The sequence below is a fragment of the Apodemus sylvaticus genome, chromosome 7 (genome assembly GCF_947179515.1).
Source record: "Apodemus sylvaticus chromosome 7, mApoSyl1.1, whole genome shotgun sequence".
Lineage (NCBI taxonomy): Eukaryota > Metazoa > Chordata > Mammalia > Rodentia > Muridae > Apodemus > Apodemus sylvaticus.
Window position 1 is genome coordinate 81,363,974 of NC_067478.1, and position 25,129 is coordinate 81,389,102.

At 45.3% G+C, this 25,129-nt stretch overlaps 1 protein-coding gene across 3 annotated transcripts in view; it reads right to left on the reverse strand.

Annotated features, from left to right (window-relative positions):
• Positions 1-3,213: 3,213 nt before the first annotated feature.
• Cadm1 (cell adhesion molecule 1) overlaps positions 3,214-25,129 on the reverse strand; it is a 318,385-nt gene continuing 296,469 nt past the window's right edge. For all 3 annotated transcript variants that reach the window (XM_052188420.1, XM_052188419.1, XM_052188418.1), the window contains 2 exons: positions 7,620-7,751; positions 3,214-5,644 (listed from right to left, as the gene is read on the reverse strand). In XM_052188420.1, the coding sequence (XP_052044380.1) occupies positions 5,526-5,644; positions 7,620-7,751 (251 nt within the window). In that variant the 3' untranslated portion in view covers positions 3,214-5,525. The remainder of the gene's footprint in view (positions 5,645-7,619; positions 7,752-25,129) is intronic.

Consider the following 25,129-nt stretch of genomic DNA (forward strand, 5'->3'; position numbering starts at 1 on the left):
AAGTCAAACCTTGAAATAGAGACTAAACCTACAAAACTGAGTCAGGCAACCAGCCCTCGACTGCTGGCCCTTTAAGCCCTTATAGAGTGGCTGTGAGCCTGTCTGGACAACAGTGAAGAACCTCTTTTCCCATAAGCTTTGAGCTGGGGACAGGTCATTTCAGTTTCATCTTGGAGTTTTTTCCTGAACTATCTGTGAGAACATGGAAGTCACTGAAGGAATCTGGTTGCCAGTTCTTTATGAGTAGATATTTGTGGCATGTGGGCAAACAGGTGCATCAGGAATCGGAGGCCACATTTTATAATGCAACAGAAATGTCTTACTTAAGGAGGGTCTTTCTACTTATTGTAACTGTATGGTTGCTTTAAGGTCTGATGACAGACTTAGAGGAACAGCTCTCTATAGAGCAAGTCCACGGTATAAGAGTTACATTTCTACTAGACAGAGTACAGTGAAAGATTGCACCAATTAACACCTGGATATCACCTTGGGGTTCCAGTGGATATATTTGGAGAACAGGCCCAGGCCAAACATTTTCAAGAATCCTCTAGAGGAAGCAAGGCCCATATTTTTGTGCTATGCTAAGAGGTAAACACAGGAAATGTACCAACTTAGCTGTTTCTGGCATCTTCTCATTTGCATGCCCTATTGTGCTTCAAGAGCCAAGGTACCACCTCAGTTCACCCACCAGCAGGGTCCCGCTCTGTGTGTTCAGGTTGAATCTGGAGCCTCGGTATAGGCAAGGAGATGAGTAGGGTCTCTGTGCATGCAGCGTGACTCAGAGCAAATACACTGATGAACCACACCGAGGAAGTCCTTACATATTCTATGCAAAAATTCACAGAGGTAGTCCATGCAGTTTTCTCCAAGGAGTGGCCAGTTCTTATAGCAACAGGCAACCTTGTCTTCTAAATCAACATTATGGTAGGAAGGACATGTAATGACTGCTTCCTTCCTGTCGGCCACTAGGCAACTATACCGCCTAAGCACCAATTTCTTATCTTTTTGGCGAGCTGAAGATGGAATCCAAGACCCCAGGCTTGCTAAACATGGGCTTTGTCATTGAGCTGTACTCCCAGCCCAGGACTGTTCATCTATCTAATCTCTGACCCCTAATGACCTCCGAGGTTATAACAAATCCTACCTTACCCAAGAAAAGACAATGATCAGGTGCCTAGGGTAATGTGCCCGAAGCTTCACGCAGATAGTAAAGGTGGGGCAATTATTTAAAACCAACATTGATTTACTCCAGCTCTCCAGAGCTATCCTACATTGCCCTTGACCTATCAAGATGTGGTGGGTCATCTTCCCAGATGATCTTTGCCTTTTGGCAAAGGCTGGGAGAAGCTAACGCACTCCCAGAGTTCTGGGTAGCCTATGAGGACAGGCACAGGATGGAAGGCATTCACGAGCACTTCACTCCTCACATGTCCATCTGCTGCCTGGGCTCACTTGCCTCGGTCCTTAACTCACTTCTCTTCTCCAATGTCCTTGAAAACCCGGCCAGGTTCCCGGGCTCCTCCACTGAGCAGACTTATCTGCTCACTGCCATTCCTTGAGAAATCCCTACTGGTCTGGATTATTGTATAGGGTGTGGCAATTACAAACAAGGTCACTTCACTGTGGTAACCAGTACCTTAGCCAGTGTCTTGTGACCACTTACACACATCTGTGTCCCCAACAACCCCACAGTGTGGAGGTGCCAGACATTCAGTGACTGCATAACTGCTTCTGTTGGTGATGTTTGACGTGAAAGCCCTAAATGACATGCCCAGCCTTTGTCTTTTCTGGAGCTTACCTTGTCTCTCCCTGCCAAACGTTCTTGGTTACCTGACAGACAGAGGGGGGAACTCAGCAATAGCTGAGTGAATGGTAAGAAAGGGCACTTTGGGGTGGTCAGATCTGTGCTCGTGGCTTACGAGCGTGATCATCGCTAATGTCGCCTGTAAGGCAAGGATGATGAATCTCATCATGCTGCTGGATCTCAAAGGCCACCCGGGCCTGAAGTCTCCAAAACCTAAATGGTAAGCGAGAACAGTCCGCAGGCAGGCAGGCAGGCAGGCAGCAGGGGCAGACGCTCACCTCTTCATTTAGTGAAAGGAGAGAATTTCAAAAGGAAGAAGGCAATATGAATTGTTAAGACACAGAATCCCAAAGAAAAAGACGGGTGGAGCAGGCAACACAGGGAAGTTGGTGGGTGGTGGGTGAAGGTGGGAGGGTGGTGGCGGGCATATCCACAGGAGGTGCCATCCCAGGCAGCTAGGCCCTGCACACCTGCACAAATCACTGCTGCGCTCACTGGAGGCCACTCGGTTTAGCCGAACACCACCGGACTCTGCTGTCTACTGTGGGGTAGAAGAGGATTGGACAAGGATGAACAGGAGAGAGAGAGAGAGAGAGAGAGAGAGAGAGAGAGAGAGAGAGACCCAGCTTGCAGCCATTTCCCAGCTACCACTGCCAGTGCTCTGGGCCCACACACACAAGGTCCTAGGAGAGGAAGCCGGGACCAGAGGCCGGGTGTTTTAAGAATCCAGAAAGAGATTTAAAGGATCACTTGTAACATTAATTTTTTTTATTAAGAAGACAGATATTTTATAGTACTTCTTTTTTTTCTTTTTTCTTTTTGTAAAAATGGTATACATGAACCGATACAAAATGCGAATGGGAACACACGGATGTGGAGTTTCTTACACTGTAACATGGCCCTTGTAACACCTTAGAAACAGAACTGGCCTAGAGGGAAAAACAAGACGTCGTCGTGACTAAAGAACAAGCTTATTTGGCATCAATTATACATCCTTCATTATTTTATACTCCTTAAAAAAAAAAAACACAAAAAACCCAAGTTTGTTCTTTCTTCACTCTAAAAAAGTGATCAACCTGTACAAAGTAATACTCAACAATACATTTCAAACAGTGCACTGTATACTTAAGAAAAATACATAAACCAATATACAACTAAAGTCCGCAATTTCCTGCTTTTTGCTTTGTTTTATTATTATTATTATTTATTATTATTATTATTTTTCCAATGTGTGGGGCCTACACTTTGCAATCTACCTGAGACGGAAAAACACCAATCGAAACACAGGAACCTGAGACATGTCAACATTGTAAGCCATAAAGTTACATCAGAACACCGCACTACTGTACACTTGTCAAAACAGAAAGATGGGCGGTCCCGAAAATGAGATGCCAATTCTGTGAACAATGGTAGTTTTTTTGTGTTTGTTTGTTTTTTGTTGTTTTTTTATACTTTTTATATTTTTTTTTTTCTAAAAAGAACAGCTGAAAAACCCTTTCAACGACATGCTAACTGGTCGTCACCCTTTGATATGGTCACTATGGTCAGGATGGGTGCTAAGGGCTCGGAATAGATGCACATTATAAAATTCTTGAAAAAGGGATGTTCCTTGTGGCTTTTTGTCTTGGTGAAGTGCCTAGGGGCAGGAGAGGGGTTAACAAAACACTGCTCTGTAATGAATTTTCCTTTACACACCAGTCCGTTCCCAAAAGGCCCCCATATTGCAGTGGTTCTATCAGAAGTTAAAATAAAAACAAGAAAAAGAAATACGCTTTCAAATAACAGAGTCGACACTTTTTTTCCCCTTAAATAAATCAGCGTAAGTTTTCCACATAATGTAACAATAGTAAAAATGCACCTTGCAAAATCCAAAAGTACTGACTGAAAATGTTATATAATATATATTTATATATTTATATATATAGATAGATCTATCTTTTCTGATGCCGTCTTTCCAGAGGGACTGTTTTGGAGTCTGGAGCTTACCGACATGCGCGGTAAGAGTTTAGGTTCTGTCCTTCAGGACTTCTGCTAGATGTCCTCAGCACTTGTGCCACCCCCCACTTAGCTTTGGAGGATGCAAACGGGCTCCTCCCTTCCTCCACCTTCCCCTCGGGCTCTGGTGTAAGGTCTGTTCATGGAAACTTTATTTCAGTAGCTATGTGCTCTGGCTGCCATCATGCGAGGTGGGGGGAGTTTTGGCAGATGGTTCTTAAGGCTGAGGAAAGAGGCCAGGGCTAGTGCATAAAAGATAGAAACACTCACATTTTGAGTTTTGATTTAGTAACTGACGATCCCTACCTGCTGCCTTCCCACCTCAGCTCTGACCTTTCCAGAACAATACTGGCCCTTCTTTTGTACCTCCAGCCTTTGTCAAGCCAACTCTGAAGGAATGAGAGCGGGAGCGGGGACTGGAGCTGGAAATCCCAGCAGGACAAGTGTCCCAGCAGGACAGTGTCTGTAATATACAGTGCACACAGGACACATCCCACTGCCATCCTTGGTAAGCACAAAAGGGGGGGGGGGACAACCCCAAAACCAAAACAAAAGTGGGGGTAAAAAAAACCCAAACCTAACAAAGCCTGTTCCCTCCGGTCACTCACACGACACACGGACTCTCTCTCCTGCATTCGTGAGCAGTAAGGCCAATTGGGAAAGGCGGATGGACTTGTTGAGAGTAGAAATAACCAGAGCAGAACTGTCGTACCCCCTCCCTGCTTCCCCTCCTGTGGCATCTCAAATTTGTCCACTTACATAAAACAGACAGACCTCACCTGTCGGGTCTGTTTAGGGCAACAAGGAAGGAAGGAGGAGACCTTTCCACTCCAAAAACTTTCTGCACAGCGCGGGGTAATCTATACTGAGCCGCCTACAGATAAAGAATTAACGACAGATTCAATCTCATTGCGACACACCTCACTTGCAGATAACCCTGTACAGTAATGAGGATCCACAGCGGACGACAGCTTCTGGGTCACAGTCTACGTTTCTAGTCTTCGCTGCTCTAAGTACTTAAGACATGGGCAGCAGCAAAGAGTTTTCATTTTTTCTTTTTTTTTTTTCTTTTTTTCTTTTTTTTCTTCACCCAAATCTTTACGACAACAGAAGGATGCATCATGGAGACACTAAATTCTGAACTATGAAATCTAAACTGTGCTGGTTTTCCTTTTATGAAACTGAATTTGGAACAGAAAGCAGTCACCATTAACACAAATAAAAAAGCAAACCAAACCAAACCAAAACAAAAAAACTGGCAACGAGGGGGAAATCTCAGGAAACCCAGCAGGTCAATTCCAAAAAATTGGGAGGTTTTAGAGGGGGAAAAACAAATTTGATTTTGGGAAAAATAAATGCATAAAAGGGCTAGGGGAAAGAAACACAACAAGCGAATGAAAAACAAGGCACAGAATTTTCTGCAATCTACCGAAACCAAATCCAAGTACCCAAGTTTGACTTGGTAGGAAGAAACAGAAATGAAAAAACCAAAACCCAAACCAAAATAAAACCAGATTAAAAAGAGGTGTCAAACAGCAGAGCGTACTTTCAAAGAACATTCTTTGTTTTTGTTTGTACATTGCAAATCCCAAGCCTTCCCAGTCTCGCATCTCTCCACCCACTCATAAAAAAAAAACCACATGAGCTTCGCGAAAGTTCCAGTATCACTGTCTCTTTATCATCTAAACAGGCCAGTTGGACACCTCATTGGAACAAAAAGGCTGATCTAGATGAAGTACTCTTTCTTTTCTTCAGAGTTGTTCTGTCCTCCTTCTGCATTGATTATAGCTGTGTCTGCGTCTGCTGCGTCATCAGCTCCTTTGGCTTCATGAGTGAAGTATGTACCTGAAAGATGAAGGGGTAAAGCACGGTGACTCTCTGGTGGCCTCTGGTGAAGTGGCACAGAGATGGCAAGTTGCTTTATGGCCATCATCAGCTGAAGTGGTGTGCAGGCAGCAGAGGGGGAAAAAAACAATAGGAAGAAGAGAGCGGGGTGGGTGAGACAGATGGGAATCCCGGGCTGCAAAGGTAACCACTCCAACTGAGCCGCTGCGATGTAATTCAGCAAACGAGACATTAGAGCAGTGATTATGACCAGAGAAGATGCGAGGGGGGCTAGAATGCAGAAAGCTGGAGAGCGTCTGGCTAACGCATTGACAGTAAACACCAAAGGCCGATGACAAGAGATGTTCGCACATGGTTAAAGACCAGAGCAAGGAAGAGCAATTAGCCAATAAATGAATTAGGGCCTCGTGGATGCCTCTATCGCCATCTCGAGCCAGTTACTCCCGCCATAGTGCCCTGGCTTCGTGGACCGCCACTGGCTACCCACAGGGGAGACTGCGCTTGAGCTTGTGCCAGGGTTGTTTTCCCTGTGCCTTCCGTTTCAGAGTGGGGCACCGGATGGAGGACGGAAGTGGACATTTTAAGGGCTGCAATGGAGGCTTGGGCTCTGTCTTCATGAACAAGGGATTCTTCCTCATCACGTGACTGGAGCCTGGACCCGGATTCATGGATTTGCTAATTGCCACAGCCACATTATAATGACAGAACATTAACTAAGTTGGTGACATTTCTATCACCAAATCCCAGGCGTTTACATGGAAAGAGACAAGACTTCACCTTGGAGTAGCTGGCAGGTAGAACTCAAACTGCCTGGTGTAATCTGATAGCCCTCTTAGCACTATGTTCGAACTCTAAAGATTCTTATTCTTAAAAAAAAAAAAAAAAAAAGCTTGGACATTTTGCTGAATTCTCAGATCTTAAAGCGATAAGCTAGCACTCAGGTGGCCAAGTGCCCCTTCCTTCGTTGTCTCTCTTGTGGAGAACGTGCACACGTTTCCCCTCCCCCTCCCCGGATCCTCCACAGATGCTGTGTACGCCCCGCTCCACTTTCTGACTTTACCAAGCTAAGCACTGAAAGGCAGAGGTTCTGGCCCACACAGCTCCAGAGCTCCTCAACTGTTCTGTGCTCTGGACAGACACTTCTGGATCCTAAAGGTTTTGGTTAAGTACCCTGGACCTCCACTGCTGGGCTCCAGGGACCCTCCCAAAACCGGAGTAACAATCAAGCGTCTACATGCCCCCCTCCCCTTCCGCCCCAAAGCTCAGTGCACAGTGCTTGAGAAAAACAACTGAGAAAGACAAGGGCCGACAGAGAAAAGGAAGACTAAATTACCAGGAGGGGAGAAGAGGCCCAGAGCAGCGTGAGGCAGAGAGGAAGAGCATTGGCAAAGATGATTGCCCATCCAGTCTGCACAGTTGGTAAGTGTGATGATTAATGGCAATTTAAATCAATTGCCCCGATAATTTAAAAAATACATATTTATGTGGCTTTTAAGGCAAAGGATTAAAAAAAAAACCAACAAAGCCCAGGCATATCACATCAAGAAGGAAATATTCTGGCTCCGGGGACCAGCTTACTCAGAGTTCAGGGGCAGCAAGCCGGTCGTCCTGCCTCCTGGGAAGCCAGCAGGCGGTGAACATGCTTCCAAGCATCCAGTCCTCCAGGGCTCGGGCCTGTCTGTCACACCAGTCCCGGCCTTACCATTCTGACTCTATCCCCAAATGTAGACTGGAGAACCACAGACTCATACAGCTTTGTATTTAGAGGGAATCCAAAGCCCCCCCCCCGCTCCCCCCAAACATCCTCAGCAGCAGTGGCTAAGGTTTCTCCACCTGCCTGAGCCCCCTTCTCCCCATGTTTGGGAACCACATCGGCTGCACCAGCCTTTACACGGAGCTGACTACTAATGACACCTGCGAGGCCCCCCAGTGCCAGGGCTGGGACTGCTCCAGCCTGCCAGAGCCCCTTGCTTACCTTTATGTCTGGCAAAATAGCGGCCCAGAATGATGAGCAGGCATAGCATGGCAAACACCACCACAGCTACGACGCCGCCAATCACCGCGTGGTCCACTGCCCCAATGGTCCCCTCTTCACCTGCTCGAGAATCTGTTGAAATCACAAGAGGGACAGGGATGTAGAACGGATGACAAGACACCAAGAGCCCCAGGGACACTGCCTCCAGGGTCAGAAGGTCACCTTTTTTAATGGAGGAGTCAGAGAGAACAAACCAGATGGATCAAGTTACACGGAGGGAACCGACTGACCTGTCCAGTACTGAATTGATCTGTTCTCCCCACAAGGCAATTTCCTTAGAGGCAGCACAGGAGTGCCACTGCATGGGAAGGGAACTTAGGGAGCTGTGGGGGAGGAAAGGTGTTGGATTCTGCCTGATCGCACCTATTCTTAGTGTCCACTGTACACGCCCTGGAGCTTATGACTCCTAATAATTAAGGAGGGTGACCTAACTATTTATGGACACCATGGAGGGTACCTTCAGGCTACCTTAGGAACTGAGGGCAGGGGGGATGACAGTGGCCCACAGCTCACTTCCTTAGAAGAACAAATATAGGGAAGCAAGGTTGTGCAGAGATAACAGGCTTGTCAACACTAAAGGCATACGATATGCTGGCCACATTTTCAAGGCGTGAGGAGGGAGAAAACCTCAATCTAAAACCTAATTCAAAAACAAAACAAAACAAACAAAAAAAAAAAAAGAAAAGAAAGAAAAAAGAAAAGAAAAAAGAGAGAAAAATATATGGTGGAAAGGAATACTTGTCCATCACCACAGATGATTTTGATGTTATTTAACCCCTCAAAATGTAATTAGTTTTCTCTTATAAGCCTCACTCCCTCAGGGAGTCCCCTTTGACTTTTTGGCTGGGGAACAACTTCAGAATGAACGCAGAATGAGCTATGGCGATGCAGAATGGATGCATGGCAGGGTAAACAATTGTAATTTAGGAATGAGGCTACATCACCCTTTGCTGAAATCCTAATGGCACCTGAGATTTATAACATAGTAAAAAACAATTATTCTCCCGTTGATTAATACATTAACATTTTGGAGTGGAAGCTAAACCATTGTCTTTTTTTTTTTTTTTTTTTTTTTTTTATTGAGTCAAGTGCGACACCTCCATTAAAATGATTTACTGGCTGTACCTTACAATTTAAGCACAGCAGCAACAGAAACGGTAAAAATCTTTTAACTTTACATGATTTGTGAAGTCATATGTGAAGGATTTACCATTTAAATCTTTCAGTACATGAAGCACATGGCCTATAAATCTGCCCCCCTTGTAGTTGCTGGATGCCTAAGAGAAATGCGTTTCGCCGGGAAGACCGAGAGTGCAAATTCAAGTCAATTTCTAAGAAAGATTTATCTCTGACTCTCTCCAAAGAACAGAGCAAATCTCTGAAGCCTCCACCTCTAATAATATTTGAAGTTTATCGATCAAGTGTGCAGATCCGTGACAGCTAAAGGTAATGGTACTCTTCTGAGCCGAAACCTGATACAACGCATTCAGCGGGAGGGCAGGGCTTACACTTTCTATCGATATTTCCAATTCTGCTTGGAGACTAAACACGGAAGGATGTGGAGAAATAACTCGTGACTGTGGCTTCTATGGAAAGTGCTTTAATTAAAAGAGTTTCAATTTAAACGTGGAGTATTTAAAGTGTTCCATGGAGTTAGCTTTGGAAGGGCTATGGAATAACTCAAACCTCAAACCCCAACAGAAATGCCAAGTCAGAGGCAGCAGCAGGTCGCCTGGACAACAGGATGATGGGAGTTTAATTGGAGGATGGAGATGGGTTGGAGGCAGTGCGCTGCAGCCAATTAGTCTACTCCGTGATGTGCAAGCCTCTTCAGCAACGTGTCTAATAAGCTCCACTTGAGATGTGGTGGCGAGGAATCTCCTTCCTGCCTCAGCCCAAGTGTTGCTGACTGCAGACAATGCAGCCTTGACTGTCCTGAAAGTCCCTTCCACGGGGCAGAAGGTGATCATGGAAATGTTTTGCCTTTTAAGAAACAGCGGGTTGGTGGAAAGTACTGTGTGTGGGGTACTGTTCTTACTGTTAATTACTGTTCTTGTTCAGGGACAAAACACCAGCCTCGAGTAACATAATGGAGACTTTGCTTTGGTTCCCACTTTGAAGACACAGTCCATCATGGCAGGGAAGCAAGGTGGGAGCGCTGAGTGGGGCGGCTGGTCACACGGCATTCCCAGTCAGGAAGCAGGAAGAGGCAGCTGCTGGCACTTGGCTTACTCTTTTTATTGGTCTGGAGTCTGGTCCATGGGACGGTGCCACCCACATTTAGGATTGAGCTTCTCCAGTTAAACCTTTCTGGAGACATCATTACAGACACATCCATGAATGTGTTTCCATGGTGAACCTAAAGCCAGTCAAGCTGATGACGGAGAGGCATCACAGGGTGTACTGGATCCTGGTGCCTGCTGGAGGCTCACCCTCTACATCGAGGAGACACAGCCACCACAAAAACACTCCCAGGGACCAAGTAATAGCAAGACTGCCTGCTACGCTTCTCTCGTGGGAATGAATCAGCTAATCTCCAGTTGCTTCAAACCGATTGAAGTTTACTTTATTTCAACGAATTCTGTGGGACTTGGGACAAAGTGATGGGGAAGAGGGAAAACAACTACAAGAGGCAAGGAAGAGGGAGGAGCCGCCGTAAAAGGAAGTGAGACTACATGGGCATTTCTAGAAGTTGTTTGGGACAGTCCCCGGCCATCGGAGGCAGGCAATTCTTGTCCACTATTAAAAGGCCAGTTCCTCCATCTCCAGAGAGATGTGATGGTATGTCTGAGCTTTGGGAGGGGTAGGTGCGGGAAGGGGAGAAATACAGAAGGAAGGAAGGTAAACTCCAAAACGAGGGTAAAACCCATCATCTGTGGGATTCCTTACCTGAGCCCAACTACTCATCTGACCTTTCCTTCCCAAGTGTGCTCAGTCAAGCTATATCCCCCATACATAGTCCACACTGAATACCTGTTTGAGTTATCTTCCCCACCCTCAAGGACACACAAACTCTTTTCAGATATTTATAAGCATAATCTCTCTATATTCACTTTGATCAGAAAGTTTACTACCGCTAGTTAATCATCAAGACATTTTTCCTACCTTCAGTTACGGCAGATGGACACAGAGGGTAACTGATGTTTAATTTACAGGGAACACTGCTGGTTGTGTGCTCCTCCGCCCCACTCCCACCCCTGGCTGACCATGGGAGGTAGTAATAGAGCTGTGACTGTTCCTAAGTGCCTGTCACGGTCTGGCTTCCCCTGTGGAGAGCAGTTGTTTCTCATTGTCTCTTCCGTTTCCTCTTGTGGGATGGGAGGCGGTTCCGGCAGTGCTGTGGATTGGCTGAAGGTGCGACACTGGCCATCTGCCGTGGGGTGAGCACCACCCGTACCCATAGCTGGCACCTTGGGGAGCCAGCAGCATGCGATGCTACAGGGATGCACTTTGCTGACAGGCGCTGGACTGAAACAGGAGACTGTGGGAGGATCCCTGGTAAAGTCTGCCAGCCTCCAGCTCTCCCATCCTGCTCATGAGGTGAGGACTAAGACTGGGTCTTGAGAAGTTCCTAGGTGGAAGGCCATGCACACCCGTCTCCACCAGCGGAAGGTCCTGCTCCTGAGGGAGTACATGCATCCACGTGGGTCCGATTCCCTTTGCTGTCTGCGTCGCTGCAGCTTCTCAAGGGAAGTAAATGTGCGGGTGTGAAGCTCTTATAACGGAGCCTAATTCCAGGCAGAGAAGCCTCTGCTTTCTTGCTTCCTAAGAGGCAACAATTCTTCCTCTTGTAGAGTCTCCAGTGTTAGTGTGTTTCTATTTTGGGATAAAGGTGTGCTCTTGTCCTGGGGAGGAATGCCAAATACATGTGTGGTACATGCATATACAAAACCAGTCATGTCTAGGTTCAGGTGAGCACGGTCTGTTTGTGGTTAACCTCCATACATAAATTCGGATAAATGAGTGAGCTGGATGTAAATCTAGACTAGACAACACCAAACGCTGGGCGAGACGACACTTTGTTGCAGTACACCTGGTTTGCCTATTCTGCCCTGTCCCATCCCGCACCACTTCTATGGGTGACTTCTAAGGGTGACAGATACATCACGAGCTGGTTACAGCTGTGAGCGAGCTTTTCTTCTGGCAAATAGCTGAGACGACTTGGTTCCAGGCGAGGTTTCTAAGTTGCTTGCAGAATGACAAGATGAAACAAAACAAACAAACAAAAGCAAAACAAAACGCTCTGCTATAGCTTCAACCGCCCTGGTCTTGATTTTAGTATCTTAGAAATCGCAGAATAACAATAAAAGAATGAAAAACAAAAATATTTTCGTCAAAGACCCAGGGATGTTCCAAACTGCTCAGCTTTCTGCCACTCAGCCCGGCTGACCTGACCCAAGGGCAACGTGAACGGGCATAGTTCTGAAGGTTGAACTGGACCCTCAGTTCCTTCCTACCCCTCCACCTCTCCCTTTCTACTTGAATACACTCCTTAAACCCTTAGAATGGAGCAGTTCCTTCACACAGCACTCCCCAGCCTCAGCTGGCTGTGCTGCTAACGCATGGGTAACCAGGGAATGGCTAGGATGTCCTTGGTAAACTCCTGGCAAGAAAGAACTGGCAGAGGGACTCACTGAGCAGAAAGCCCTCATGGCAACCTCAGGCCGCCCATCTGGAAAGCCGGGGGGCAGAATCTAAAGGACACCAAGCCCTCTGCTTTGGAGAAGGTGGAACACAAGCTTGCAGTGTTGAGCATGATGGGCGTAACTGTACTGCTGTACCGTCACATCTCAGGCTTCCTTGGTGCAGGCTAGACACTGCTCCAGCACCCACTGATTTGTTCACTCGGGTCTCATTTAAAGTGGGGGCAATTCTGGGCCTCCCACTCCCCCAGGGGCCTCTTCTGCCCAGGGATGACTGGAGCCTGAGCTGAGGCTGACATTTTGCAAGAGCTCTGTCGCTTGGTGCAGCGAAGGTCTCTCTGGACAAGTCAGTTTAATTAAAAACTCTTAGAATTGGTGTTTATGATGGAAATGCTGCCTCCGGCTTCCTAGAGCTGGACGGATTAGTCTATCTAAGAAAAGGCTTAATGACTGTGATGTCACTTGCTGCTTCTTGCTAAGGATGAGGGAGGGGAAGGCTGGTGGTACATATTCCAAAGCTGAAGCAAAAATGAAAAACAAAACCTCAGTGGAACCACACACACACACACACACACGCACGCACGCACGCACACACGCACGCACACGCGCACACACACACGCACATGCATACTGTACTATCTGAAAGGTGAAGCTACCTGTTCTCATCACCTATGGGAGCTCTCACGGAAGGCAAGCGAGCAGAGCTTGTGCTTTAAAAGCACAGCTTTATTACTGGAGGGGAACACACTGAATGGCAAGTGCTGACAAAACGCCACGTTGTTTGCTAATCCTAATATGTTATTCTTCTTTTAAGATTTGCTTTTCTCAGCACCAATTCAATTATAGATGCTACAAATCCTTCTGACATTTAATTCCCTCTTGTCAGAGAGTAGTAAATGTATACAGTACATGCACAGCTTTCCCATTAAGATGTTAATATATATTGGAGCACACTAGCCTTTATGCAGCATAACCTTCCCTTTCCATCTTCTCAGAGAAGGGAATGGGAGGCATCAACGTAGGCAAGAAAATCATGAAGATTCCCGTAGAGCATGCCAGGCGGCCAGCATCGGCCATGAGCTGCATTCGAGTCTAGCAATGTCATGCTGCTCTTCTGACATTTAGAGGGGCTGTGCTGAGGCCACTGCAAAGAAAACCCGAGGTCGTCCTCAGTGTGTACCCTGGATCTCAGTACATGCTCATTTAAATGACAACTGTGCACAGACAGTGACCAGGACCCAGGCTCTCCCTGCCTGCCAGTGCCTAGGCACAAGGGACGGGATAGGAGCTCACTCGCCATCAGACCTGGGCCAAAAGCTGAGCTTCATTCTATCCTGCATGACTTCAGGCAGGTCAAATGCCTACTCTTCGACATTGGCCCCAGTGAGACTCAGCCAGAGTTGCTGTCAGGCTAGAGCAGGCTGCTTGGACTTGATGTCTCCTGAGTATCAGTCCATTCTATAAAAAACCCGAGGAAGAACCTTGTGGTTCTTATTACTGACCCTAGACCAATGTCTGTCAGCTCTTTAGGAACGAGGGTCACCAAGCTATCATTTCACTTATACAGAATTGACACGTGCAGTAGCTGATGGCTTTGCTGTTCTCCACGGTGATTAAGGAAACACCAGGCCATCGGATGCACGTTATGGTTTACCATTTAAGGACTGGAATGTTAAACCCTCCACAGCTAAAAGTCAGGATCAGTCTTTGAAAATGCTGACTTCTCTCCCTGCTCCAGCCACCTGGTTTAATGTTAACCATCAGCAGAAATGGCTCCAGGAAGCAGAGCCAATCCCAAGGTGTTTAAGAGGGATCCTGCACCACTCACTCATCTTGTAACAGGACACTGACAGTGGGATCGCCTTCTGTTTTAAGCAAAGGGGAGGCACCGAGGATGACACTGGGGTTTTCCTTATAGGAACCTGGTAAAGAGGACAGAGTGTAACCGGCATTCCCACTAGAATCTGTCTCTATGGATGCTTCAGTGGGCCTCAGGCATTTAGGGGTGTGAGGAGGATGGAATCATGAATGTGGTGAAGTCACCCCAAAGCAGTGTCCAACCTGTGGAACTGGAAGTCACACTTCGCACTGTGGCTAGCAACTTTGTAGTCTCAAGGAAAAGTTTGGTCTATTTGGCCATGACCACCTTGCTCCCCAGTTAAAACAGTAGCATGTTGGATTATAGCAAAGTCACTGACCATGGGATTCACGAGAGCTCTCAAAAGATCTCACTTACACTAAACTTAAGATCCTTCTATTTCAGCCCCCAAGCACTGATGTCAAGGTATGCACCAGGGGGCACAACTTCAAATTTAAAGACTGAAACTTTCATGTCTTAACTCTTTTCAGGCATTAGTTCATAATGGCATGTAGGGCCACCACAGGGGGAAATGAATCTCCTCATTTAGGGAAGTCTCTGGGGCAGCTGCACTGAAAACACCAGAGCAGGGCAGGATGGGTCTTCTCAGAAGGGGAAGGCACTTCATTTAATGATTAAGATAAAGTTTCCAGGTCAGTTAGCACACATGGCTGTGTATCTGATAGGCTGCTCGGAGCCCAGCTTTCCCCGCGCGTTCCCTGACGCCCACCCGGAAATGAATGAAAAAGAGCCAGGAGGAATTCAAGAGACGGCCGAGTGAAGGACGATGTGGTGTTCTGAGGCAGGGAACGCCAAACCAGAGGACCCACGTTTAAATTCTGTCCGTGTAAATTGCTTGGGCCCCTACGCTGCCTGCTCTCTTCACTCATCAACCCTCCCTTAACTAACTGCAGGAGTTTCTCCAGGACCCCCTGCAGCTGCGGCCCATCTCATCCACCAGGCCTCCCTGTCCCAGCTCTCTGGGGTGCTTCTCTAAACTGGTCTCCTCCTCCTCCTGTCTTAGCTCTTCATCCATAACTACTTGGTTCTACTTTTCCATAGTCACCATCAACTTGGGTAAGCAGTCTGTGCTCCCCAGTGGAAAATTATTATGGGGTGGCAGGACAAGCCTGTGAGATCCAGGCTGGTCCAACTCCTACTGGGTCCTATTTTATCGCCCGTGTAGTAGGGGCCAGCCCAGAGCCAAGCACAAATGGTGCTCAAATGCTTTTGTAAAATAAAAATTAGCTAATATATAGGAAGGCCAGGAGTATTGCTTAATGGTAGAGTCGTTCTTTACGTCTCCTCCTGACATATTGTCTGTTAAGGAAATTAAACAACCTGTTTTCCAAACCAGGGTCATACGTCATGTGGTGCTAACTGAAGAGTTCCTCCAAAATGCAGTGGCTACTGAGTGTCTCTGTGTGGGCTTGTATGCACAAATGTGTTCACCTGTGTGTGGATGCACACGTGCAAGAGTCCGTATACTGCACCCTGCCTGAGAACCCCTGGACTTGAAGGCTAGGATATACAGCTTGGGCTTCCTTTGTAATCCACCTGGAGAACCAAGAACTGGCTCACTGGGATTGCTCCCAACAACTACACAGGGGTGGTGGAAATCAGGCAGAAGCCTGCCACTCCCCAGTATGTTTCTGCGCTTGTGAAGGGCATGGAGGATTTTCCCAGATCACTTTCTCATTTTGAGGTAACAAGAAAGCAGTGCTGGAATGTCTTGTTGGTGCTCTGCCTACAAAGCTGAGGATGGATGGTCTGCCCTGCCGCTGGTGCTAAGGGCCATTCTCTGGCACACAATTTACCACCTCACTCCACTGAACAGTTCCCAGAGGCCCCTCCATTGCTGAAGGGATGAAGGCAGTTGGAGACATTTTTGTTAAAGTTTTAAAATAAAGTAGAAGGATAAATATGCTTAAAGCTATTCTATTCCACATGGGTGGCAATAACCACCAGCTGTCACTGAGAAACAGCAGATGTAATTGATAAAACAATTCAAAACTAGTGTGGATCTAGCGTCAATAAAATTAACACCCAAAAAGTAAATAAAAGGGTTCGAGAAAAGAATCGGAGAAGCCCTCCCCCCCCCCCCCAAGTTGGCTAATAATTAAATCAGTGAAGTAGGCACTGAATTTTTTTTTCTTTTAAGATGCAGATTACGAAGGAGGATCAGCCAGGCATCCAGCTTTGCTGGTTGAGGGCGGCATACCATATGCTGCCTATGAAACTGTCATTAACTGAGGCAGGCACCAGGGAATGGAGGTGGGGGCAGGGCAGGGGAAGATCCAAAAAGTGTGAAAACATTAATCCCTAATGTGGAAAAGATGGACTTTCTGCCCAGTACAGCAGCGAGTGGGTAACATTATTCATTATCACAGTTTAGCATTAAATGGGCAACACCTACTCTAATTTATCGATGGGCTGTTTAAGGCGGGTGTTAACCTGTTTGTCTTGTATTATAATTGAATTCAGTCTGCAGGCTACAGAAATTTGAGAAGTTCATCCTTTCTCAATCAATATGTTCCCCTTCAGTGACCCATTTCAAGACAGCTTCATAAAAAAGAATGTATTTTGTTTTAATAAATTTAAGCACTATGACAGCTGCTCAATTTTTATTGGTTGTTTTTTTCTTCCTTTAGATGTCTCTTCGCTGCCTAGAGAAGCCAAGCTCACAATCAATAGTAATTGATTAATCAGCATCCCCTTTGAACAAAGGTGCTAATCAGTTTTTGATTAGTTCATCAAACCAGATGCAAAGGCGGCCCTGCCCCAGCCTGCCAGTTCATAGCCTTCTACATGACTTATGACTCCCAGTAACAGGGGTGCCTCAGTCAGGGAGGGAATGGGGGCTCAGTGTAATTATTAATTTAACCAAATTATTATGAACACAAATGGTTGTTGGTTTATTGCTCCTGACTCGGGTGATTGATAGAGCGGCAGTGGGGGCCCATCTACCACCGCGCAGGCTGAGGCCTGCGGTGGTCCTAATTGATGGTGTAGGGAGGAGAGGGACCTGGCTGATTCATGCTTTCCTGAAGAAGACAAGATTCCTTCTGCCTGTCTGAGTGATCCTGGTCTGGAAAATGTGCCAAGAAAATCAGGGTCAACCCAGGGGAACCCAGGATTCTTGAAAGATCCAGTTGTGCAGGATCACTGGAACTGAGGGCTACTCTGTTTCTGGGAGGGCTTGGGGGTGGGCGTGCCAGACAGTGCCTACTGTCTCCCAGGGAGGTGAGCAGTTGTTTTCTTCTGGTGTTGTGTTACTGGCAGGTAGGTCATACCTACTCTTGTTTTCAAAGAAAATAATGTGATATTTTTTGCATGCTTTTACAATTTATTTAAATATATCTATCACAAGTAAGAGTGGCTAGTGGGTAGCTTCCTTTTGAATGAATTTATTTACTGAAATTTGCTAATATTTAGAATTAGTCCATTTATTCTGAAAATATTAGCTGGCTGCTTGTTGTCAGACAGGTGCACAGCCTGTAGCCTCCTAGAAGCTCCTACTCTGGGGATTCCCAACAGCTTGGCTCACCCTCACACAAGGGACAGGGAAGAAGAGTGAGGGCGTCCCTGAGGTCTGAGGAAAGTACACAGCTGGAAATAAATCCCATGTGTCCTGAGATGTGGGGGAGGGAGTACTAGCTGTGTTAAAGATGGCATTTCAAGTACCAGCCATTCAAACTGACGAGAGTGAACACTGTTTGGGAAGGGTTAATATGGAATCCTCCTTTCCTGTGGGCTCCAGGAAGTAACCATATGTGTGCTTTGGTTTCTCCAATGCAGTGTCAAGGGGCTTGCTTACTGATTCACTAAGTGACCAATCAGAGAGCTTCAGAAGCTGGAGGTAGCTGACACTGAAGTCTCATGACATCATGGGAGCTCATATAATTGTTTAGCCCTGACCACTTTAAATCTCCTTCCTCCGGCCTTTTCTAGGATATGCTTCTTATTCTGGATTAGTAACACCTAAATCCTGGAATCAGGCATAAAACCTACTTTTGCAAGAGCTCAGTATGCTGTGAAAAAGGTCTGAGGTGGATAAATAGTTTTACAGCCGGGTGTGACAACACCCCTGACCCTGGCCTGCTTCCCCCACCCAAGTGCTCTAGCAGGGCCTTCTGTCTATTCCACAGTAGATGGTCAATATGACTTTCCGATTGTGCCACATAATCCAACATCAACTGCTGCTCTAGGATACACCCAAATTTGTCCTGAGCCATTAGACATCTAGGGAGGAACACATTACTTCCAGCCGTGGAGCATAGTGGCCTTGGCGTTCGCTCTCTACTGTATTTATGGCACGGGCCTTGATCCGAAATAAGACACACTGTTACCGTAGGAAGGAAAGGTGGGTGAGTGAATGGAGAATCAGCTACACGAATTCAAATTCATTCCTTTCCTGGTGTCAGGATTCAACGCTGATGGCTCAGCACACCAAGAGGCCATTTGGTCACAGTGGACGACGCCACCCACAGGTGGGACACTGCAGTGCCTTACCTAGTGACTAGCCCTTACCTGAGAGATCCTCACTGTCCAGTTCTTCTGCGGAATTGGGCAACTGAGTAAGGCCTTACAAGTAAAAACAAATCGTTTTTCTTTTCATTCCTCCAGGGACATAAACAAAACACTTAAGAACTGAAGAGGGATTTTTGTTTTTGTTTTTTGGTTTTTTTTTTTAAAACATGAGCCAAATCTCTTGCTATCTCTCACTCTTTTGGAGAGCTAGAATATATTAATCCATATGTTCATTTCTTTATGTAATTTTGTTATTGATATATAATTGAGGCAGAAGGAGTCCTCAGCCTCCACTGTGGAAAGCACATGAAACATGAGGGTGAATGTTTAAAAATCACTCACTCAAAACAGCATGCAGAAAGGGAAAAGCAAAGCTGGAGTTATCTGTAGACACTCTGATATAGATCTCTTAAATATGAATGTATTTAGATGCCACATACTGATGTATGTAAGTTTTATCTTTCATTTCCCTGAAAATTGAAATCCTTTGCCAATACTGACAAACACAGTACATTATCAATTTAGCACCATTTTAGATCACATTATTTCAAAATGGTCCATCACCTGCTAAGTGCATATTGCAGGTCATGCCTTCATCAGAAAAATGTGATTTATAACCCATTTTTTTAAAAAAGAATTTTATAAATCAATGGCATTCTGGAAAAATAAAACACTCAAAGCTGAAAAAGCAGTTAGGTCAGGAGATTATCAAGTGGGGCCTGAGGTGCCTGTATCCCAGTGAACCCCAGTGTTGGCCAGCTGGGGTGGTTCTCTGCCAGCTCCGATGTGAATTAAGAGGTGAAGAGGAGCGTGGCTGAGCTGGGGGAGGGTCAGCTAGAGATGGCTTCCATTTCCTCACGCTTCTTCCTCAGCTCATCTTTCAAGGGAGTTTATTAAACATCGTGAAATGTTAACATGGACACAGGGCCCTTCGCTTACTGGTTGCTGTTCCCCTTGGATCCGACTTACTGCCTGGGAAACTCAAATCCCCACAATAATTGTTCTATAGTCTTTATCTGTCATCTTGAAGATGGTATGGATTTAATTGAGCTGCAAGGACGTTGGAGAGAGACACGAATTTTGCTTATTTTTGTATCTTTTCCCTCCCTGGAGCTTGGCACAAAGTATATTCTCAGTAAGTATTTGCTGAATGAATGTTTTGAGAGTCATCCTTGGTGAGTTACTTACCAGAGCCTTACGGCAACCGAAACAATGCTCTATTAATACATAATGGTTGACTGGTTGCCATATATACATATATCAAATGAGCTAAGACAAGTTTGTATGAGTGGTCAGTAAAGCTTGAAACTTCTGAGGTGACTGACACAGAAGCCACGTGAACTTGGAGAGCTGGCTGAGTGGTGAGGAGGCTGTTCCTCTACTCCTAGGAGAGGAACGCTTCTCACAGGAACCCTGGACACCGAATGCCCCAGAGTAGAAGCTGAACCCAAATGAAAGCCTTCGGAGTTCACAGGTGTCCCCAAGCTACGGAACCAGGCCACTAAAGGGAACGTGGCAATGCGATAAATTACACAGGCAGCTGAGGAGAACGGCTAGCCTTTTGTCCTGAAATCTGATTGGCTGAAAGTGTTTCTATTTCTAATTGGCTTTATCCATTGAATAAAGACTGATGAATACAATTATTTGAATAACTGTTATAAATGGGTAACATAAAGTAGTTCTCTGTAGTTAATTATAAATTTGCGGTTCTCAGAAGGCTAATCCCTCACTTCTACGTGGCCTGATGAATATCAGAGTGTCCTACATCCGTGCTTGGTGCCCACTGAACCGCATTAAACAAGGATGTTTCAAGCAGGCATCTTTGCTGCTGAAGGCCTGTTTCCTTGGGGAGGGTACTAGAAAGCTAATTTTAAAAAATAAAGACAAATATGTTTATGAAATATCATTGATATGCAAAGTTTTCTATTAAGAAGACACAGGCAGTTGATATATACCTCATTAAAGCTGAAACTGTCATTTTTAATGACATAAACTTTAAAATATACCAAATCATCTGGAATCTCCTGCTTAGATTATGTTCCAAACTGAGAAGCCATTTAGACCAGTGGCATTAAATTTGTCTTTCCAGTTTGATTTTTTTTAAATGAATCTACAGCACACTGTTATAGCCGGATAATTTCTGAATAAATATAATTAGGAGAGTTTGCCATAGCACTAAGTTATAGTGGGGAAAAACAAAATTTACCCCTAGAACTGCTTTGGCTTAGGTATTTTTCTTTCATGTTAAAAATTAGATTCCTCTCATTTTCTCAAAGAAAATGTCAGAGATACATTTTATGAAGCAGAGAATATTTCTCAAAAGGAAACATTGTGATTGAATAATAAGTGGGAAATTACTTCTTGGTTCTTCTATTCAAAATTTCCTATCATCTATTCAGGCTCTTTCTAGTCTCTTCTAATTAAAATGCATGGAATGCATTTCTTTAAACACTGTTAAACAAACGAAAGTTTACTTTTGTTGCATATGGGATTTTTTTTGGAGTAATTAAGGAAGTCCTTAGGTGCAGATATGATAATTTATGCATGATGGAGGTCTCTTCTGAAGAGACTCATGGCTGGTCTTTTCTGGTGTTACAGGTGCTGTGGCACAGCGCTGCATGCTTTGGAAGCTGTAATTTCTTCTTGACATGGCAATTTTAAACCAGAAGAAAAAAGACCCCAAAGAATCAGAAGTAGTCAGAAATCCTAGCCACTTCGAAAAATGTGAAAATCAAGTATACCTAAAAAGGTTCCTGGGTTCGATTCATCAGGTTATAATATAAATATTTCACAGAAAATTAAAAAAATAGCAATGAAACAAAATCCCTAGGAAGCAAAACCTTGGCCCAGTGGCCTAGCACCATTCCCATTAGGAGAAACAAAGTAGGCGACGGTCTCTCTCTTACCTACGCAGCACGCATCTGATCACTTGGCCATGTCGTGGAAACTGATACTTCCACCACCAGCCATAAGAGTTCAGACGCCCCCGGTAGTTTTAATCTAAAAGCTCAGTCATCCTGTTCTTCCTGCTTTGTCAGCTTTTGTGGAGGTTTTCCCTTCTTCCCATTAGCAGAAATTTGGTTCACGCCGTTAAACAGTTTCCAAACTGCATATCAAGGCTGCAACGCAATCTTCAGGTCCTGCAGCCATTCGTAAACCTCTTTAGCTTTGGTCTTGGGTCGAGCATACAAGGTCTGCAGAGTCCCTTGACTGAATGACAGCCTTTGAATGCCGCTGTTATGCACTCATACAGAGAGATGTACACAGAGGCACAGACAAACGGTGGACATAGCGGTTGTAACTGTGTGCACTGACGGCTGGTCTTCTTTCAAATGGGCCTAAGAACTTCCCCACGACTGAATACCAGGTAAGGTAAGGACATAACACAGTGCTTCTAGCATTCCATCATGGTCTGCATGAGCCATAAATCAGGAAAAGGGAGACTCATGGGGCAGTTACCTAAGGATAGGCAGTGGTCTGGGGGTGTGGGCTTGTTACCTAGCACTGGTCAAATACTTGGAAACCAAAATAGAAAATGAAAAATGTGTCAGAGGGGGTTCTCTATTTTGGAATAAATTAAAATCAATTAAAAATTATCTGGGATAAGAAAATCCATGAGATTGTCAGCCTCCATTGTCTCAACAGGTAGAAAAGGCAGGCAGAGTTAAGACAGTCAGGAGAAGGGGAATGGGAAGAGGTAGACAGGTAGGTAGGTATGTAGATAGATAGTTAGATAGATAGACAGACAGACAGACAGAAAAGAGACCTCCAACCCAGAAGCCAGCTGTCTGCAGTGTAACAGAGGCACAAGCGCTATTCCAGACCGTGGGCATGCTGTCACCCAGCCCCTCATGGGGGTGGTGGGGGAGGGGAGGGAAAGGGAGAGAGGGCACACAGAACAGAAAAGAACAAGGCACAAGACATCGACAGAGAAGCGTCCACAGTGAAACAGAAAGACAAAAGCACACACCCACACACCAAATAACTATAGTGACGACGAACAACACTGCCCGTGCGTTAACCACCCATGCATGTCTGCCTGCAGCCTCTGGCCAGGAGCTATCAGGATTTGGCAGTGGTTTTTTTTTTTTTTCCTTTTTTTTTTTTTCTTTTTGCATCGTTCAACATGCACACAACAACACAGGGTTTTGTTTTTGTTTTTTTGTTTTTTGTTTTTTTGTTTGTTTTCCTGTGTAGGCCACAAAACCACAATGCTCAAGATCCTTATTCAAAGAGACCCCCCACCCCCTGTGTCAGCCTTGCGTGAACATCCCATTCTTCCACTCACAGGAATCTTTACTCTAAGTGAGATCCTTAAAAACATATGGTGGTGGACTGTTGCTTGGTTTTCTTTTGGAGAAAATCCATTTGGTTTCGGATCATGCCCATGCACTTCCAACCTTCCGGTACATGCTTATCCAATCAGTTATTGGTAAGAACAAACAGTCAACATACATAAACAACTAGAGTAAACTTCATACATACTCTAGCAACACAAGCTTGAATAAAATATTTCAATGAGTCTTCAAAGGGAAATCTTGAAAGTGTCTTTTTTTTTTTTTAAATCAAAGAAAACAGCCACCTGGAAAATCCAGTGTAACACTTTTGAGACCACCAAGATGGTCATAGCTGTCTGACTTAGGATGTCTTGTCATTTAAGTTGCTGAGTTATCAAGCTGTTGAACTTTTTTTTTTTTTAGGGACAAATCACCTTAAGGACCATTTCAAGGCCATCAAGTGAATCTGTCCTGTGGTTGCTGTACTGAGGAATCTGGGCCTCCAGCACTAGGTTCAAACCGACTCTATGGTCTGGTGGCCTTGTTCCTTTGTCCCTTTGGTCTGTAGCTCCCACCACATGGTTATCTTTTACAACTGACTCGAGAAAAAATGTCTTCCCTTTTCATCAAGTAACATTCCAGATATTATTGTAGTTTTTATTAGAGTTTTCGGCTGTGGGCTTGAGAGTCAGTTGGTCAAAACAGTGGGAGAGCCTTTGAGAAGAAGCTATGAGGATCATGGGCAAGTTGAAGAGTGCATTTATAAAGACATTATACAGGGATCAGCTGGGGTTACCCAGCACTTCTCTGCTGCTAAGGAGTCTGAGTGAAGGTACGAGGGATACCTGGGATACCTGGCGTAGAGGCTACTTTCTCTCACAAACATCTCACACCAGGTTGATCTCACCCTTTATACCCAGGTTGATGTTCTTTCCAAACAGAAAGACAGTGGCTTTCTCGTGGCACAGCTCACCCTATGTCCTGCTGTAAGAATGCTACAGAATAATCCCAATAATCCCAATCCTCATGTCCAAGACTCCACTCTCCTTTGCTCTCTTTCTAAAGAGACAGAGTAATTAAAATGAGCAGCCCCAAATAAGAGGCGGCTTTCAGCTGATGTCTCAGTACTTAGGCCTGAGGACAAGCTCTCTAGCTTGCACCCCTGTCCGGGTATTTCAGGAGGCCTCAGAAGTGCAAGTGCTTGACTTTTCTCAAGGGACTAAAACATACATAGAACTTTGGGGCTTTGGGAAATAAATGGTCACTATTTCTTTAAAGAGGGCAGAAATTTTGGGAATCTTAGACTATACTTGACCCTGAAGTTAATTATAGAAAGCCCAAAACTTAAAAGTACTTTAAAAAGAATAAAACAAAATCTCTTGAATTACATTGAAGCCAACTTAAAGCCCTGAGGTTAATTGATAAAAGTCAGGAGTTACTCAACTATAGGTAAAACATACACACAACTGAAGCACCATCCCAACACCCACCCCGCCCTGAGACAGGGTTCCAATGCATAGCTCTGTAGACCACACTGGCCTTGAGCTCACAGAGATCCATCTGACTCTGCCTCTTGAGTGCTAAGATAAAGGTATGGACCAGCACACCAACAACTAAGTTTAATGGGGCTGCTGCGTGAGATGTAGCAGCTCTATGGACACTACTTTAGAAATGCACATTTTAGACCTAATTGATTTCTCAAGGCTGTCCAGTGTACCTGGCCCCTCTAACTCATTGCATGGGCATTTTTCCTTTGTCCCAATGGCAGGAAGGACAGTGAAGTGGGGGTAGGTTAGGCTTCCGACTTATGCGTCTGTGTCTGTTACTTTACAAGAGAGGAAAGGGGGGAAACGGGAGAGCAGAGGAGAGGGAGAAGGGGCTCCAGGCTGATCTTGACCAAGCACAGCCCAACAGGTTTTACTCAGATTCTCAGACATCGTTGTCTAGGGAAGTCAGTGTGGGACAGATATTATTCTAGCAACTGAGTTGACACTACGGGGCTGGCTGATCACTGAGGCTTTTCACTCTGCACAGCATACAAAGCAGATCCTTTACCGAATGATTCCCTTGGCTTCACTCATTACAATCCAGTCCCCTTTAAACTAAGATATCTGCTCTAAGTATCCTCTTGCCAAGGTCAGA